Here is a 19,661-nt window from a genome sequence, read left to right as displayed (position 1 = left end):
AGAACTTCCTCCCCAAGTCATTCTTTTCTCTGGCAGCATTCATTTTTATGAATGGTGAGATTTGTGTGCATGTGAGTGTGTGCACATGTGTGTGTGTGTTTGTGTGTATGTGTGTCTGTGCATACATACAGGTCCTGGGGCTTGAACTCATGGTGCTCTACCACTTCAGTCACAGCTCCACTTTTTGGCTTTTTGCTGGTTAATTGGAGATAAGGGTCTCATGGACTTTCCTGCCAGGAGCTGGCTTCAAACATCGATCCTTAGATATCAGCCTTCTGAGTAGCCAGGATTACCAGTGTGAGCCACTGGCGCCCAGCGAGCGAGACTCCTTAGAGGTGAGGGCGTGCCTCTCCTGGCCGCCAGCACTCTGGCCTGCTCAGGCGTCACGGGACGTGGTAGCACGGGGTCGGAGAGCAACGGCCAGGGGCACTGGCCCCTTCGCCCCACTCCATGTCCAGCCACCAGGTGTGCACCTAACAAAGCTTTTTGCTATGGTGTGCTTTGTACAATGTGGATGGCGAACGTGAGCTCCGGAGCGTGGCGTGGAATATTTCCTCACTTCCACTGATGGATAGAGATAGCATGTCGCCACAAAGACCCACCCATGGCTGTCCTGGAGATGTGGGGTCGTGTTCAGCATAGGGTAGCTGGTCCCAGCACAGGGGGCAACATCCCCCCCCCAGCCCCACTCACCAGCTGAGACCTGCTCAGGCCGCAGCCCTTTCGAATCCATATTGGGCCGAAGGAGACACGAGCTCTCCTCCACTCCCCGTCCTGGGATTCACCCCCTCATCTTCATCTCTAAAGACATTCCGTTAAGGAAGAGCATTCGCCTTTGCCAAAGTGGCTTTGTGTGAAAGATATGTTTCCTCTTCCATGAGCAAAAGGAGAGGGAAAGAGAGAAAGGAGAAGGTGCAAAGAACGTGGAGCAAGGCTTAACCCCCCCCCCCCCCCCAGCCTGGCAAGTGGATTCATCGTTCTTCCCTGGACACAGCTGCAAAGCAGAAGAAAAATCAATTTTTTTCTATTACTCCACGGCGAGGAAGGAGAACCCATTTGTAAATTAAATTAAACCCAGTAATAGCATGTCTGTGTATTTGTTGAGGACTAGAAAAATTAGCCACAGATACAACTACAGAACGCAGCCATGTAACGAGAAATCAACACTCTCCCATTGCAATGCTCCGTTGAGACATCTTTCTTTTCTTTTTTCCCCCCCGGAAAATGTCACTAAGATTCTTCTGCATGCCAACACATCAATGCTTGGGTAAGGACTTCAGTGGGAAGGGACTCCAAAGCCCCATCTGGTCCCAGTGCGCTTCCAAATTCTTGTCTTTGCTGCTTGGGTAACAGTCAGTACACTGGATATGCACTAGAACTCTCTAGATGATTAGTTCTTCCCAAGTTGCAATCTGTGGTGCCGGCTGTGGAATACATCCTCTATTTCTATATAGGCTAGGGCTTGCACAGAACACCTCTGCATTCTGAATGAACGGTCACTTGACTTCAGTGGTACCTGAAATTTCATTAGCAGTCTGCCCCCTAGTGGGGAAACACAGAACTTCAGGTAGGAATAGAAAAGCTCCCGGAGAGCAAAAAGAATTCAAGTTTTCCAGACAGTGCAAAGTGAGGCCGTCATCTCGAAAAGACAGCTTCCAGTGGAATCTGACCAGGCTCGAGCAAATAGGTTCCAGGTGAGAGTAGAAGTGGGTGGTAGGCGTAGGTGACCTCATTCATTTCCCCACTCTCTCAGTATATGAATAGCACCCATGCCAACAGCAACCAAGGTACCAAGAATGTTAAAAAATAACAATCTTGTAATTTTTTTTTGGTAAGTAATTAACACAGACACTTCTTTCAAAAAGGGCCATATTGATTTTGTTTTAAAGGCAAAGATGGATATTATATATATTTTTAAAGACCCACTTATTTTGAGGAGGGGAATCTATTTCATGTTGCCAGCTGGACATTGGTAAGGCAGAAGACAAAGTGGAGCTGTGAGGTGCTGCACTTTGCGTCCAGCTTTTGAAGAACTTGTTAGAACTTGGCTTGCTTCAGTTTGTCGATGTGGTAGCAGAGTTTCAGCGCGGGTCCCAGCTTCAGACCCAGGTACTTCATCATCATGTCACTCTTCAGCAACAACAGAGCATTGCCGTCGATCTCCTGGGGGAACAGAATCAGGAAAAAGAAAGAAAGAAAACCGAGGAAATCGTTAGAGTGGTCAGATTGTTGTTGAAGTGACTATGGGTGCAGCGAAGCCCTAGGACTTAGTTGAAGGACATATTCCCTTGGTCCCAGGGTTAGACTGAAGAGCCGGGCACTGGTGGCTCATGTCTAATCCTAGCTACTCAGGAGGCTGAGATCTGAGGATCATGGTTCAAAGCCAGAACAGACAGAAAAATCCAAGAGACTCTTATCTCTAATTCACTAGCAAAAAGCCAGAAGTGGAGTTGTGGTTCAAGGGGTAGAGTACCCTCAGTAAGAAATTTCAGGTGATTTTCACTCCTGTCAAGAATACAAGGTGGCACACATAAAGTTATGCACCTGCTCATCCCAGGAGGAAGCAAGCCGGTCCTTTGATGTTGGCCATGCCTCCCACTTGTCTCTCAAATGGTCCCATCCAGAATGTCTATGCAGAACCCAGTCTGGTGGTCTCGCTTCCTCTTTAGAGGAGATTTTCAGGTTATGAGGGACAAAGGTTGCACTTTACCATGAGCACTCAGGTGGGAAAAGGAGCACAGCTAGCCTCATTCACGCTTCATGTCCTGGTAAAGTCAGAGGACAAAGCTGGTCTGTAGCCCTCCAGCAGCCTTATTCCCTCCTCTTTCCTCTTTATCCCACCGTCTAGACTCTCACCACCTCCAAGCACACAGAAAGAGAGCCAATCTCCTCCCCGGAACTCCTCCTACACAAATCTGTCTAGACACAGCCCCGTGTGTGGTCCTAGGTCACCAAGTCTTGTCACATGACCAAATCCATTCCTGGTCCATGTAGGTGCATACTCCGTTTGAGAGCAGGCTTCCATGATGGACTCCCTAGGTGGTGTGAGGGACAGGAAGGAAAGGGAAGTGCACCTGCAATCTCTGCAAAATGTCAGGATCTCAATCCCAGATATCTGCCAACACGTTCGGTGAGAGGTGGAGGGAATCACAGTGGAAGGTATGCTTAAGAATGGTAATCAGATGTCCTTTCTTTTTCTTTTGTCTGAGATCTGAGAATCCTGGTTCAAAGTCAGCCTGGGCAGGAAATTCCATGAGACTCTGGCCTCAAATTAACCACCAGAAAACTGGAAGTGGCGCTGTGGCTCAATGTGGTAGAACGCTAGCCTTGAGCAAAAAGAGCTCAGAGACAGTGCGCAGGCCCAGAGTTTAAGCCACAGGACTGACACCAGAAAGAAAGGAAGGAAGAGAGAGAGAGGCAGAGAGAGAGGCAGAGAGAGAGAGAGAGAGAGAGAGAGAGAGAGAGAGAGAGAGAGAGAGGGAATTAGAAGTGGCAGCCTGGGAAGGCTTCTGCTCTACGTTACTGGCTCTAAAGATGGCAGTGTGGAGATAGAAAAGGGCAATAGTAAATCTAGAAGTAAATCTAAACCAATTCTCCCGAGACAATGCAGAAAGGAAAACAGCCCAGAGAGGACAGGGCCAGGCCCCCCATCTGAACCGTGAAAGAAGAAACTTGCAGCGTTTTAAGCCATCATATTTGTGTCCATGTGTTAGAATAATAACCCTAAACTAATATAATAAGATTGCAAAGTATTCTCTTTTTTTTTTTTTGCCTTTTTCCAGTGGCCATCTTTTTCCTATTTCCGAGTGAGCTAAATAATTGGAACACTACCTGTTCACTGAAGATTGGGATCCAGGCACTGTGTGCTCAGACTTCTCGTTTACTCCTCAAAGCAGTTCAGAAGCCGACACAGTTCTCCTGGCACAATGCAGGTGTCTCTAAATGAGTGCTGAAGGCACAGACGGATGGACGGATGGGCAGGAACACAGACAAGCCTCGTGAAGGCTAACCCAAGGCAGCAGATGGGACAAACATCCCTTAACAACAAGACCAAGTGGCTGCGCTGCCGAGACGCCCGCGGTGCATCTGTCCCTCCCAGCTCCGGCTCCCTCCGGGGCCTGTGGCGCTGACTACAGCCCCTCAATGTCTCGGGGGTCCCTGAGCCTCCCCCCTCATTCCCGGACCCTCCCTCAGGCATACGTGCTTTCGGAAGAGCTCCACGTGAGGCCCCAGGGCCTGCGGGTCAGCGTCCTTCACGAACCACACCACGTCCTCCACTGTCCAGGTGGCGGGGTTTCTGCTCCTCGGTCTCCTGGCATCGCGTCCGTCTGCAGAAGGCTTGGCGGCTGGTGGGAGGAGAGATGGGGAGCTCTTGAGCCGCGGGGTTCGGCCTCCGTGCCGCCCCAGGCTGTCTGCCCCTGTGTGGCCTGGGCGGGGCCCTCAGGCCAAGGTGGGCCTGTGTCCTCTCTACAGGGAAGGCCGTGAGCACCTGCACACATGGCGGGGCCTCCGTCTCCCCATCTCTGCGGAGCTCTGCCCTCCCTGGGCTGGGGATCCGCAGAAAGGATGTTTCCTCCCACAGGCTGCGCTCAGATGGGTGGGGTGGGTGGTTTTCCACTTCTCTCCCTCAGTGGCCCAGGGCCTTGGACGACTGACACTGGGGTAGGCTGGCTGAGAAGACGACAGAAGGCCAGAAGGGCCTTTGTGCGGCTGGGAGGCCGCATGGTGGCAGGCCCTTTCTGCATCCACCGGCTTCCCCCCCCCATCCCCCCAAGAGCACGAAGACGTGCCGGGAGGAAGGGCAGATGGGTCTTGGTTCTTGGTCTCAGTGGAAGCGCTAACTCCTATCTCAGCCTCAGAAGCCCTGACTGCTTGTGCCGAAAGACAACAATGTCACTGTGCTCGCTGCCCAGGTAGACACGGGCCACCTCTTCAGCCTTGTAAGGCTGTCGGGGCATTCACGCCCAACCATCCACCATCAATCCCCACCACCAACTGCCGGTGGCCAGCCCTTGGTAAACAGCTCTATGAAGGCAATTCCCCATAGAAATGATCACAATCGATGAAGGAGGAAGAGTCATGGATTTGATGCCTGGAAATATTTAGGGATTGACTTCTTGATAGTGCAGGATTTGAATTCAGGGCCTGGTTTCAACAGGCCCTTTACAGCTAGGCCATGACCTCAGCCATTTTTTCCACCTAAGGAGGCTCCCTGTGCCCCTGCGTGTTCATCCAGCCCAATTATGGCCATACTTTCCCCGCTTTGCCTTTTCCACTCTTAGCTCTAGAAGATGCTCTCCTTCCTCCTTCCCACCATCCATCAAAGCCCCATGCCGAGAGGCGGGCCATGGCTGACCTTCCTGCAGTCTGTGTCACCTGCCTCCGTCTTTCACTCCAAACCAGTCTTTGTTCTTCTCCTAGGATGCTTCTGCATTCTGCTTTCTAGTGTAATTAGTCACATCGCCTCCAGTTAGATTTTGATTCCTCAAGGACTTCCCTGTTCATTCCACAAACACGTATGGCATACCTTCTCTGTCCCAGATCCCTAGCGATTGGTGAAAAATCCAAATGTGCTCCTCTCATTACAGGGGTCAGGCATTACATGGACCCCTGATGGCTCTTCGTCGAGTAAATACACTTGGAAGGTGGGATCGTTAACTGTGAGACGAATCAATATGCTCTGCAGAAGCAGCCGAGGTCATTTCCACCGAAGCCTTGCGTGATGAGCCTTCACCGTGCTTCAAGGCTAGAAAAAGGCAGAGGCTCCAAACACGCAGCCGGCCGGCCCGCCGAGGAATGCTAAGTTACCAGACGCCTGTGCTTGTCTCCTTCCTTTAATCCGAGACAAAGCGGCTTTCTGCCATCTTCGCCCTCACCCCCCTGCTCCTCTCAGTGTGCCTGAAAAGAGCCAGTGCACATTTAGTGCTGAGAACAACATGGCCCTGCATTTCTGAGCCTGTCCTAACCATGTGATGGATCAATTGAGCATCGGATTGACCTTGAGGGTTGCCTGCCTTTTCCTTGTTGGGCCTGGCATGGCGCATCTCACGGGGAACAGCATGCACCCCCAGAGTCATCGGAATGCTGTGCGTGCTTGCAGAAGGACGGCTTCAACCTATTTGGGGACATCTGCATTCAACATGGGGACAAGCGGGTCACAAAACAGGCATTTGTCTTTGGAGTCCCCCGTTGGGACACAGGCGCTCGTCTGGGTGGCCCCGGGATGATCTGACTACAAAGGCAGGAAGTCTTTAGTCCAAGACTGATTTCAGAGTGATGAGAGCAGAGGTCAAATCTAATTTCCTGTGTTTGTGGGAAGGGGGGAACCCCAGGCCAATGTTGGGGGTCTGGGGGGCCTTACCAGCTGTCCTGGGCCCTGCAGAGGGGGCTGGGTGGTCTATGAGGAGCTGCCTGGGGGTCGGGGGGGAGGGAAGAGGCATCGCACAGGCAAGTGGGCCCTGTGCCTAGTGGGACCCGATGCTTGCGGTGGGCACTTTTCACTTTTCCAGACTGGCAAGCAGCCAGGCTGGCTCCGGAGTGTTTCTGAAGGGCCTCATAGCCACGCTTCTTGCCTGTGTGATACCTCAGGACTGGCGCCCGACCCAAAGCACATAAAACTTGCTGTAGAAGGAAGAAAAATGGAACTTTCCAGCAGCAACAGCAGCAGCAGCAAGTTTGCAAAGCTGTTGCCTGCTGCGGTCTGGGCTCACAGAGAAAATAAAACAATCCCCCCCCTCCCCCAGCTGTTGCAAAGGTGTCAGGAAGATGGATGGGTTGCGCCTGACACGGCCAGGGCAAGCAGACGTGACAGGTCAACAGCGAGCTGTGATGGATGGAACAAATCGCACTCCTGGGCGGACACTGCCGCAAAGCGCAGTGCTGTCCCGAGCAGGGAGCCCGGGGCTTGGTCCCGGGTCCCCCACCCCCGAGGGCTGGCAAGCAATGCAAAGCTAAACCTGGTGGTGAATGGATGGATAATTAAATCTTGTTCCTTCAGCCCAACTCCCCGTGAGCAGAAATAGAACAGCTGAGAGTCAGAGTTGAAAAGCAATCCCAGCCCCTTCCACAACACAGGTACTTGTACTATGTCTGCGCAGCTCTCTCTGTCTTCCACGTTCCCCGGAGAACACACATAATTGCCTTGGGCTCATTCATAATTCAGGGGAAATTGTAGCTAACAATGGGGTTGAGTGGGAGAGTGGAGCTGGCGATGGGTGTGCAGTCAGAAATACCTTCTTCCCCCATCCCCAGGCTGAAGGCCTGGTCCGTGTGTTCACGTGACACACTCGGATGAAGACCCGCAGCAGAGCTCGGGGCTCCTTTCCGCTTCCCATCCCTCTCCATGGGCTCTCGTGCCCTTGTCTATACATGGTGAACGTCATTTGTGGTTTCCCAAGTGAATCTGCAGCTCAGGGCTGAAGCCTGACACAAAGTGCCTTGAAGAAAGGTCCAGACTCTTCTGCGTCCTTCCTGGGGCTGCCTCGGGCTCTGGATCCCTCGCAGGCTCCGGCAGCTGGAGTTGGCTGGAGGGGACCGGGTGGGAGAGGGAAGGCTGGCCCCATCTGTGCGCAGCCTCTTCCCTGGTCCTAGTAAATGCATCTTTCTTAGAGACCAGCCCACCAGCCGGCTGAGATCCATTGTTACGCAACCATGGTGGACTTTTTCTTTAAACTATTTCTAGTCTCACTATTTGTACTCAAGAGTTCCCAAGACATGGCGGGGTGAGGGCGACCACAGAGAGCATGCCTGGTCACTCCTGAGATTTCAATCAGGCCCAGCCGTCCTGCCGTGTGGGGATGGAACATGGCTGAGACACCAGGGGAGGCCCTGGGCTTGAAGGCGGGCTGAGCGGAGCTGCGGTTCTTCTCAGCCAAAAGCCAACCCCATGGCAAACACCATGACTTGTGCGCAGTCTCCACCCACCTGGCTGTGCATTCCCGCAGATCCCTGCCCCTTCTCTGGGGCGCTTCTCCTGACGCCCCCACTCGGCCCAGCAGCCCCCCTCCATCTGGGAGAGCTGGGCTCTCCCAGCTGCCCCAGCTTTTCACCCCCTGGCAGTAATGGCAGTGGACTCAATGTGTGCACTCATTTGCTAACATCTGTGTGGAATCCCACTGTCTGAGTGCAGGGCCCACATCTGCCCAGTTCACCTTCCATCCTCAGACCCGAGGCACACCCCTGGCCTGGTGTGTTCCCTAGCTTTGACTGGCCAGGGGGACCTTCTCTCCCAGGGAAAATCCATACCAGGTTGGCTGTGGGGTAGATGAAGTGGGCTACTGTTGCAAATCATTCAACAGCCTGGATGAACTGAAAGCGAGTTGCTCTTTGTCTTCTTAGGTGTAATTCCAGAAATAGCCAGTAGGTCTTGTCTTCCTGAATGGCACAGCCATCAGCGATGCCTCTTTCCAGAAAGAGGGCTTGTAATCAGGACAGAGTAAAGCTGGTCTGACTGCACCAACCCCAACTCTTCCAGAGTGATGTCCCTCACTTCCCTGCATCGACTCTTCCGTCCCCAGAATGGTGAAACCTTCTGCCTTTGCACATCGAGCCCCCCGACACTGCACATTGGCCTTTTCGTCATCCAGGTGTCTATGACCTATCAGAGCAACATCTAAACCATTTGGGCTGTGATAACAATGACAGATTGATTTTGTTTCTTCATTCTGAATCTTGGACCTGCTTGTGCTTGAGAATGCTCTATTTGGGAGAGGCAAAACCTGGAAGCTTCCTTTTCTCATACTTCTTGACAGCTCTTGGTGATTAGACCTTGGTTGGAAGGCAGGAAAGAGCTCTCGACTCTTCACTGGAGATCAGGAAACCCCAGGAAAATGAGTCGGGGGAACGCACACCCTCACAGGACCCTGGCAGCTGCTCCAGGTCGATAGATCAGAAGCACAGGAGGTTGTGGTAAATGCGCACATGAGCAGGAAGGAGGCTAAGAGATCTGTCATGGCCTCCATCCCTACCCTCCTGCCTGCCTGCAGCCTCGTGCAGTGTTCTGGCTTGTGTGGTTTTAAACTATTTTGATTAGCACCATGGGGAGAAAATCCATTTCTAGGTCTCTTCCAGGTCTATGACTTGGGCCAAGCCCTCTGGAAGAGGTATGGTTTCTCGATGCCAATGGATTTCAGTCTGGATGCGATTTCTGAGCAGCATGGAGCAGTCCCCGAGTGGAGGGAAGAGTCTGGGAGCCTTCCTGAGAGCCCACAGCAGGACAGAGGCTGGCAGGTAGGGGAGGGGTGGTAAGAATACCCTCCCAACCGAAATATACTGCCACTCCATTCAGCAAGGCAGAGCCCCTCGACGTCCACACGTTTTCAGCTGTGCACAGTTTTCTCAAGCAACCGGGTACTGGCGGCTCATACCTGCAATGCTAGCTACTCAGGAGGCTGAGAATCTGAGGCTCGTGATCTAAGGCCAGCCCAGGCAGGAAAGTCCCCAGACTCCAACAAACCACCCAGAAAAAGCTGGAGGTTGTGCTGTGGCTCAAAGCGGTAGAGCACTAGCCTTGAGCAAAAGAAGCCCAGGGACAATGTCCAGGCCACGATGAAAGCCCCAGGACCCGCAAAAAAAAAGTTCAAGCAAAGGATACAGAGAACCCCACTCTGCAAATGTAGAGGCCCTGGTTAAAGAGTGTGAGGAAGGCCGGGGGGCCTCTACTCTCATGCCTTCTTCTCCATCCCCTGTAACCGCAGCAGGATCCCCAAAATTCCACAAGCACAGACCACCCAAAGAGGTCTTGGGTGGGTTTGAAAGGCTTTGGACTCAGTCGCAGTCCCATCGTAATTCAACGCTTGACGGACCTCACTCATGTGTAAATTGGATATAGTAATCCCTAGTTCTTTTTTGTTTGTTTGTTTTCTTTGTGTGTGTGTGTGTGTGTGTGTGTGTGTGTGTGTGTGTGTGTGTGATGCCACTACTGGGATTTGAACTCAGGGCCTGGGTACTGTCCTTTTTAGCCTTTTCACTTAAGGTTGGCACTCTAGCATACCATTCCACTTCCAGCTTTTTGCTGATTAATTGGACACAAAAATCTCATAGACTTTCCTGCCCCAAGTTGGCTTCCAAGCACAGTCTTCAGGTGTCAGCCTCCAGAGTAGCTGGGATTACAGGTGTGAGCCACTGGCACCTGGCTAATACCTAGTTCTGATAAATGACAGATAAGCATAAATAACACGACCTGGAGAGCTGTCCTCAATATGGGCCCGCTTAATGTAAGCCTTCAGGAAAGGCTCCTTTTGTTGGGGCTGTGTGGAATTCAGAAGCGACCAGGCAACCTGAAAACGCTAAGGTTTGGTCCCCACTCTGGGAAGAAGAGAGTATTTACTACAGATGAGGAATTGCCATGGGAGGAAAAATGGAGGAAACCAACACTTCTAAGGAGATATTGCTGAGCTTGCATGCCCTGCATCTTTTCCCCACGTCTTCCTTTGTAATAGAACCTCTGTTTCTGTCTGAATCATGGCTACCTGGAATTAAATCACGTTTCCCAGTTTCCCTTGGAGCTAGTGGTCATGTGACTAAGTTCTGGCCAATGAAATGTAAACAGAAGTAGAAAGCTCTTTCAGAGATCCTTGGCTTACCCTCCGCCCCTCCCACACCCGCATTCCCTATCTTGTGCCTGGCTGAGAGGCAGTTTCTGGTATCTGTGGTTTCCATTAGCACTCTGCAGAAGGCATTGGTTAACTGGAATTTGGGGAGCACTGGAAAGTTCCTGCATCTGCAAAGGCGGAATCATTTCATTTTTCTCCAGTGCATCACAAAGGCTCAGCAATGAATCCCAGCTGGTCCATTCTTTAGCAGTGTTTCTGGGAGAAAGTTAGGTAGCTTTGTGATTTTTAAACACCCCTCAGCCCCAGGGGCTCTTGAGACACAACATGCAGAATTCAGTTGTGGGCTGGGAGGAGAGCCAGCAGGGACTGTGGGCTCGGTTTCTCTGATCTCACCCAAGGTCTGAGAGAAGTCCTGAGTGGTGCCACCCAGGGGCGCACATCTAGAGCGTTCTTAGAGCAAGGTGGAGGGAGTGTATGGGCTTCCCCTTCCATGGATATATGGCAAGATCAAAGCCTAGGGTCTAATTTCAGGAGACTGAAGGGCCTGGGTAGGTGAAAATGAAGTACGGGGAACATCTCAGGCCTGGCTGGAAGGAGGCGCTGAGAGAAGCTACCTGTGGTTAAGTGCAACAGAATGACCAGCTCTTGGCCTGGGAGGCGTAGCTTAGGCACGGGTGTGCAAAACACAAGGCCTTGAGTTCAATCACCAGTACCAGAAAGGAAAGGAGGGGGAGGAGGGGGAGGGGGAGGGGGAGGGGGAGGGGGAGGGGGAGGGGGAGGGAGAGAAGGAAGAGGAAGAAGAAGGGAAGGCTCAGGGACACCGGGCATGCGTTCGATTACCACATCTGTTTCCTTCCACAGGGGTCCCGGTCCGCTTGGGGCTGGAGGCCAGGGGCCTCAGGGTGCACGCAGCCCCCGAGGGCGCGGGGCTGGCCCGGGGGCCTCCCCCGAGGTGGGCGTCGGCAGCGGGCAGCCTCTTGCAGTAGAGGGAGGAGGAGGGCAGGGAGCCCCGGTGGGCGAAGGCGGCCGAGGCGGTGTCCACGCTGCAGGGGTTCATGCCCGCGGGGCTCGCCAGGCGCTCCTCGCTGGCTAGGCGGGAAGAGGGCGAGGGGAAGCGGAGGTCAGGCTGGGAGGCCATCTGAGCCCCATTCCAGCAAACCATCCACTGCCCACACGGGCAGGACCGACGCCCCGGGCAGGCCGGCTGGTCCCCCGCCTGCACCGCCTGGGAGACAGGCCCAGCTCCGAAGAAGACATGGAGGCCTGACTTACCCTTTGCTTGTCCTTTCTTCCCCCTCATCAGTGCGATGCTTGAACTCAGGGCCTGGCGCTGCCCCTGAGCTCCTTTGCTCCAGGCTCTACCACTTTGAGCCACAGAGCCACTTCCAATTTAGCTTGTTACTAGAGGCTCCCAGCAAAGGAATTCCATAAGAAAGAGAGAGAGCTTCTTCTCCTATTTGAATTAAGAAGCCCTAAGGAACCCACTTAAAACTTAAAACTACTGGAGGTGACAGTGCAGTGACGTGGTAGAATATAAAATTTAAAATCATTTGTGCTCCCACATACTTTCATTGAACCAACTGAAAGTGAAATTAGGGAAACAGTGTCGCTCACAATAGCCAGTAGCCAACTTCACTCACAAAGAAGCAAATGCTTAAGAACAAGGGCTGAGCTGAGTGTAGTGAGGCCCCCTGTAATCCCTGCACACAGAAGGCGGAGGGACGGAATTGCTAGGTCCAGGCCAGCTGGGTTACATAGTAAGAACCTGCTCAAAAAAAAAGTGGAAGGAAAGAAGGGAGGAAGGAAGGAGAAGAGAGAAAGAAATTAGATAAAAGATATTCAAACATTACTGAAAGAAATTAAACAATGTATAATTAGATGAACAGAAATCTCACATTCATAGATCTGAAGATTTGCTGTGAAGGCAAAGATGGACCAAATCGCTCTACAGATTCAATACAATTCCTGTCAGAATCATGGCTGGTTCCTTTGTAGAAATTAGCAAGTTGATTTAAAAACACATATGGGATTACAAGGGATACAGAAGAGCCAAAAAACCACCACCACCACCACCAATAATAATAATAATAGTGAAAAAGAACTAAGTAGAGGATTCATGCTTCCTGATTCCAAAATTGATAAGGCAATGACAACCACTCCAGCATGGTACTTGCATACAGACAGACATATGGATCAAGTGAATAGAATTGCGAGACTAGAAATCGGAAATACTTGTGTCTATGTATGGTCATGTTATGGTTTCTTTCTTTTCTTTTTTTAAGACAGATTCTACTGGTCTTGAGCTCATGCACCTCCTGCCTCTGCCTCACAAGTACTGGGACTATAAAGTGTACCACTATACTCAGCAATGAAAAATTGTTTTTCAACAAAGATACCAATTAAGTCTATCCAACAGGGGAAGAGTCTCTTCAAAAGCCAGGCACTGGTAGCTCATGCCTGTCATCCTAGCTACTCGGGAGGCTGAAATATGAGGATCACAGTTCAAAGTCAGCTCAGTCAGGAAAGTCCATGAGACTCTTATCTCTAATTAACCACCAGAAAACTGGAAATGGCGCTGTGACTCAAAGTGGTACGGTGTTAGCCTTGAGCACAAAGAAGGTCAGGGATAGAGCAAAAAAAATAAAGAGCCTGTTCTTTTTTTATTTGCTAGAGGTGTAAAAACTCAAGTGGTAGAGAGCCTGACTAGCAAGTGTGAGGTCCTAATTCAATCCTAGTTCAATCAAGAAAAGGGAATAAACAGTTAGATCAATTGAGTAAACTGCTCCATTGATGTTACTGAGACAGAGTAAAAGTTGTGAAGGAGACACACTAACATTCAGAATGCACGACGCTGGATGCAGACTTTGTCATTAGGCAGGGTGATATCTAGAGAGGAAACTAAGGTTCATAGTGGGACTTTTTTTTTTTTTTTTTTGTCTGTTGTGTGGCTTAAACTCAGGGCCTGGGCATCATCCCTGAGATTTTTGCTCAAGGTTAGAGCTCTACCACTTTGTGCCACAGTGCCAATTCTGGTTTTCTGGTGGTTCATTGTAGATAAAGAGTCTCATGGAATTTCCTCACTGGGCTGGCTTTGGACCTCCATCCTCAGATCTGAGCCTCCTGAGTAGCTAGGATTACAGGTGTGAGCCACCGGTACCTGGCAAGCCTCTTATTTAAACGCTTCCTAAAGAGTTTTACTCTCCCTTACGGTTAGGCCATTGCACTATAAATCTTTTTGCCTGAGGGCTGGGAATATGGCCTAGTGGCAAGAGTGTTTGCCCTGTATATGTGGAGCCCTGGGTTTGATTCTCCAGCACAACATACATCGAAAACGGCCAGAGGTGGCACTGTGGCTCAAGTGGCAGAGTGCTAGCCTTGAGCAAAAAGAAGCCAGGGATGGTGCTCAGGCCCTGAGTCCAAGGCCCAGGACTGGCAAAAAAAAAGAAAAAGAAAATAGCAGAAGAAATCTTACTGCCTGAAAGTTCTTCCTTATATCAAACTCTAGTATCTCTTGCTTTAATTTAAATGATCACTGTTGGATACGTACTCTTGAATACGTACTCACAAACAGTATGTCATTTGACCTATGTGTAGATGAACGGAAGGAACGCAGAACTTCTAGTAGCTTAAGAACTTCATTGCACAGTGACAAATGTAGGATCTAAATCTACTCTTGCAAATTTGGTAAAAACAAAGAAATCTTTTCTTTTTTTTTAATTTGGAGAGACAATCATCCGTTACCAGTGGTTATGGGGCTGCCTGGAGCTGGAAGAAAAGGTGGGGGCAGAAGGCCCAGAATTACCAGAGCTAGGGCGCCTGCAAACCACGTGGGCTGGCCGCCAAGGATGCTCCGCTCCGGGTCGTGACCTTGTGGCCCCTTCAACACCCCTTCCCATGAGCAATCTGCTGCTGGTGCCCCAGCCCTCCGAAACCACCACAGGCTTGCTCACCCGCCCAGCAGCGCATGCTGAACGAGAGGTCTGGGACACAGTGCGGACCATGGTGTTTCCTCTAGCAAGATACTAAAAAACAATCCACGGCGCATGCTTAAATGGCCCACACAGGCGAGCACACGAAGGCTCCCATTTTCTGGGTTGGTATCTTGGGGACTTTGCCGAGCCTAGCATTTCTCTCTTAGCATTGCTCATCTGTTCACCTCTGCCGCTGCTGCATGGAAAGCTGAGCATGGAGACAGACACCCCTGCTCCCCCCTGCTGGGGCAACCCACTCCTGCTGGGGTCCCGGAGGCGGGCAGGCAGGGGAGCCCCTGGAACGCAGGGAACCTCCGAAGAGAGAAGCAGCAGAAGAAAGAGGGGCAGCAAGGCAAAAGCCAAGAGCCAGGGAGAGGAAGGGAAAGTCCCAAGGTGGGGAGAGGGCTGGGGTACAACTACACTCCCCCCCCCACCCACAACCCGGCCTAGCTTTCTGCATTGGGGATTCACACCTCGGGAGCTAGGGCTAGCGATTTCACCCTGAAACTTGGGAATAACCACTGCCTGATGATGCTTACCCCAAACCTATTCAGACTACAATCAGCACAAATTGCAGGTGTCTCTCCGTCTGGGAACATATCTACTCCCCCCCCACACCTACCCCACCCTACCTTAGACCTCCACACCAGCCCTCACCTCCCCGTTGGAGCAGCTGCACAGAGTAAACACTTTCTAGAACCATCAGTGCCACCTAGCCCACGGTCTTTCCCGAACTCCCGGGCCTGTCCCTTGACTGGTCAGCTCAGCCCAGCCAGCCCCAGGCTCCCAGGCTCCAGGCAGTGCTTAGAGGACTCCGACCGGCCACTTCAAGAGGCGGCGGTCCCTCTGATCTGCCCCCCAGCCCTTAATCCACAGGGGCAAGAGCAGGGCCTGAGCGCTGAGAGCAATGAGCACAAGGCTCAGGCAGGTGCCGCCTCCCAGATGAAGGCTGGGATTCCAGCCAGGATTCCAGGGAGGCGGTGCGGGAGCGGCCCCCATCCTGGGGAGCTGCCCTTCTCTCTCTGTGGGAGGGTCGCGCGTCCTACCTGGGTGGTGGTGTCGCCACCACTGGGCAGCCTCCCCCACGCTGGCTCCTCGGGCAGCTGGCAGCCCCCCGCATGTGAGAGCCACACAGCCGGCCCCGCCACAGGCCTGCAGGGGACTTGTGGGTGCCGGGGAGACCAGGTTTCCTTCTTCTGGAGGCTGGGGTGGAGGCTGGCAGCGGTGTCGGCTGCGGGCTCGGCCCCGCCCCTGTGCTGGCCGCTGATAAGCCCTCGGTGCGCCCCTCCCGGCCCCGGGGGCCCCGTGGCCCAGCCTTCCTGGTTCAAAGGGCACCAGGCCACACCACCTAAGAGGCCCGCGTTTCATGCGTTTCAATTACATTTCCCATTAACTTGGTCTCTGGCCCGTATGGATTTTCTCTGTAAGTCTGTCCCTAGCTTGGATCACTCAGCCCTTAGGATCAATTTGGACTCCTCTCTGGTCCCTTTAAGTACTTCTCCTATTATTTTTTTCTTCCCCTAATGAGATGGATGTACAGAAACCAACCATCATTTTACTACTGCCTGCCACCTGAACTTCCTTCCTCCTCCCAGTGTTTCTGGCTTGCCTCACACTTTGTTATAAGCCATCAGTGGATTTTTCAACACTGGACACTTGGGCCAAAGGCAATTTTGACTAAAGTCAGCTGCTCAAAATAATAAATAAATGCCCCTTGAGTCTCAAGAGGAGAGTGGCCTTCATAACTATCTTCCACACGACCTGGTAGCTCTGCCAGCTTCTACCCCCAGGCCTGCAGGACTCCCCACAGCAGGGGGTGGGGGAAAGGTTGGGGAGCCCTTCCATAGTGGCTGTTTCCTCATGACCCCCATGTCCTTTCACTTCTCATAAGTTGGGGAAATTGAAAGTGTCCTCAATCAGAAAAAAATGCCGGGAGTCCCTACAATAGGAGTCATCTTATAAGTTTTAGTGGACATCTTCACTTGGAGGAAGACTCACAGAACTTTCTAGAACAGCAATGTCTCTTTTTAATGAGGCACTGGCTCCAAGATCCTCAGGGGATGCCTGAAACTGTGGAGGGTGCTATGTTCTCTACAAAGCATGTTTCCCTACAAATACATGCCTACGATAAAGGTTATGCATTAGGCACAGTAAGAGATTCATGGCAGTAGTTAATAAGAATAGAACCAAGCCAGGCGTCCATGATTCACACCTATAATGCTAGATACTCAAGAGGCTGAGATTTGAGGATCATAGTTCAAAGTCAACCGGGGCAGGAAAGTCTATAAGACTTTTATCTCCAATTAACCACCAAAAAGCCAGAAACGGAGCTATGGCTCAAGTGATAGAGCAAAAGAGCTCTTATGCAAAAGAGCTCAGGGATAGTTCCCAGGTCCTGAGTTTGAGCCAGGACTTGTCCCAAAACAATAACAGCAGCAAATAGAGAAGTCTGTTCTGAACTGAAGGCTACGTGAATGAGAGAGGAAGCATGCGAAGGACTTCGGTGTTGTGATGGGGCATAGGCTCTTTGGTAAGGGCTCCTACAACACAGTCCTGCAACCCAGCAACAGTTGATCCGATGGCCTGGATGCCCCTAAATGACTAAGGAGAGGGTTGCATACGCCAGGCAGATACACTGGGCCACATGAGACCCAGTGGGAGATTTCATCATACTACTGAAAGTGATATGCAAATGGAAACAGCAATTCTTTACTTCTGGAATTTTCCACTTACTACCTTTAGATGACTGGTGACCCAGGATTACTGGAATTATGTTAAGTAGAGCTGTGGACAAGGCAGGGAGCTTACTGCATTGCCATTCTGGTGAAGCAAGTTGCTGTTTTTTGCCAAGGAACCAACCCCCACAGATGGATGCTCTCTGACATTGGATATATATCCTGTTCCCCTTAGAAATAACCCATCTTGGGCTGGGAATGTGGCTCAGTGGAAGAGTGGTTGCCTAGCATGCATGGATTCCTCAGAACCACATAAACAGAAAAGGCCTGAAGTGGCACTGTGGCTCAAGAGGTAGAGTGCTAGCCTTGAGCAAAAGAAGCCAGGGACAGTGCTCAGGCCCTGAGTCCAAGCCCCAGGACTGGGGAAAAAAAGGAAGGGAGGAAGGAAGGGAGGGAGGGAGGGAGGGAGGGAGGGAGGGAGGGAGGGAGGGAGGGAGGGGAAGGAAGGAAGGAAGGAAGGAAGGAAGGAAGGAAGGAAGGAAGGAAGGAAAGAAATTCACCATCTTTCAGAAAGATAACACATTCCCTGTGTCTGCCATTGAACAAGAAATAGATATGCTTTCTAAAGGCTGTGTGTATACTTTGGCTGTGATGGAACATCTTGCTGGACTCAAGGACCATCAGCTAAAGAAAGCAAGAGACAAGTTGGAGAGCAAAGGACCCTCCCCTCTCTCCCTCTTCCCCTCTGCGCGCCAAAGGAGCTACTCAACAGAAGCTAAGCATTTCTTTCCTTCCCACTAGACCTTCGAAGGCAGGAAGGAAACCAGCAACTCGAACTGGACCTTGCAGGAGAGTTCAGCTGGAATCCTTGTGATTTCTAAGGAGAAGCCCTATACTGGGTAGGGCAGACAGTGTGCTCGGTTGCTTTTTGTAGATGTCAAGTTAGTTAACATCCCTGAGTTCCTTTCTGCTTGGCCCTTTCCCCAGGTGGCTCTAGCAGAGTGAAGGAGCCATGGTCCCAGAGTCCTGAGGACCAAAGCCCTTGTGAAGGGGGCACGCTGGTGGCACACACCTGCAATCCTACTTTCTCAGAGAGCTGAGGATTCTGGTTCAAAGCCAGCCACTCAGGAAAGTCCTTAAGACTCTTATCTCCAATTAGCCACCAAAAAACCAGAAATGGAGCTGTGGCTGAAGTGGTAGAGGGAAAAAACCTCAGGGACAGCATTCAGTCCCTGAGTTCAAGCCCCAAGACTAGCATACACGTTAAGAAAAACAAAACCTTGCAAATGGGGTGTGTGTGTGGGGGGGGGTGTAACTATGCAGGGAGAATAGATAGACATCTTATTGGGGGCTATGGAGGGGTTACAGAGCACCAGAGACCCCACTGCAGGTCGTTGCTAGGTCACACCGAGGAATTTGTCATCATTCTTTCCTTCTTTACCCTCCTTCCAGCATCTGCAAATGTGTTTCAGGCCTTGGTGGAAACCTGTATCCCCTCCCCTACCCAGCCATTGGTGTAAACCTGTATCCCTGCACCCCTCCCCAGCCATTGGTGTAAATCTCTATCCCCACCCCCCTCCCCAGCCATTGGTGTAAATGGGTATCCCCGCCCCCCATCCAGCCACTCTGCCCCTCCCACCCCTCTCTGGGCACACTGGACCCAGGAGGAGGAAGTGCCTTCCTGCAGACACACTGAAAGCCTGAAATGGATTTCCCTGCTTGAGCTGGACTCTGCTGGCCCATACTTGATCCCTTGGGGGTGTAGCCCCAGCCAAGGGTGCCAGGACTCCTGCTGAAGCCTATTAGAAATGCAGGTTCCCAGTCCGCCCTTCCCTCCTCCCTACCCCCACCCCCACCCCCCACCCCCCAGCCCTACTGAACCAGACCCTGAATTTTACTGGGTTGTTCCTATGCACCTTCAACTTTGGGAAGCACCAGCTAAAGCAGATTTCTTTTGTACCACTCAAAGGCAATACATCATTTTCCCCAGAATCATCTTGTGAATTTTGACCAATAGTACCAATCCATCAGTCAGGATCCTAATGCGTTCAGAAGGCCCCTGGAGACCACAAGCCACGTTTGAATGTCAATGAATAGACCTGTAGGTCCCGGGCCTGTGCTGAAGCCTGGCGTTCTTAGTTCATGAGAGAAAGCTCCTCTGGAAGGGGGCTCTGGAAAGATCCAGCCTGCCCCCACCCAGCAAAGAGCAGATTGGAAGGGGAGCTGCCATTCTCTGGGGATAGATGTTCACATCCAACTTTGCATTGTGGTTTTGGCTGCAGCTGCATGACAAAAGACAGCACAACCACCATGACCACCGTGAAGGCCTGGCAAGAAGAGAGATGGAGAGCCAAGTGTGTACCTCCCACCTGTAACACCTCCCACATGCGCTTGTGCAGGCTGAGAAGCAGGTGGGCTGAAAGATGCATGCTGAGGAGAACCAGCCAGGCTGGTCTCAATGG

General features: G+C 51.7%; 1 protein-coding gene across 1 annotated transcript in view; it reads right to left on the bottom strand.

Annotated features, from left to right (window-relative positions):
• Nucleotides 1-921: 921 nt before the first annotated feature.
• The window catches only part of Scml4 (Scm polycomb group protein like 4), a 33,539-nt gene continuing 14,799 nt past the window's right edge, over nucleotides 922-19,661 (bottom strand). The window contains exons 6-8 of the mRNA XM_048353737.1: nucleotides 11,394-11,642; nucleotides 4,201-4,346; nucleotides 922-2,163 (exon numbers count right to left, since the gene is read on the bottom strand). Of these exons, the coding sequence (XP_048209694.1) occupies nucleotides 2,038-2,163; nucleotides 4,201-4,346; nucleotides 11,394-11,642 (521 nt within the window). The 3' untranslated portion in view covers nucleotides 922-2,037. The remainder of the gene's footprint in view (nucleotides 2,164-4,200; nucleotides 4,347-11,393; nucleotides 11,643-19,661) is intronic.

This window comes from Perognathus longimembris, chromosome 9 (assembly GCF_023159225.1).
Source record: "Perognathus longimembris pacificus isolate PPM17 chromosome 9, ASM2315922v1, whole genome shotgun sequence".
Classification (NCBI taxonomy): Eukaryota; Metazoa; Chordata; class Mammalia; order Rodentia; family Heteromyidae; genus Perognathus; species Perognathus longimembris.
Note: the sequence above shows the minus strand (reverse complement) of the source record. Positions and strands in the feature narration are given on the sequence as shown.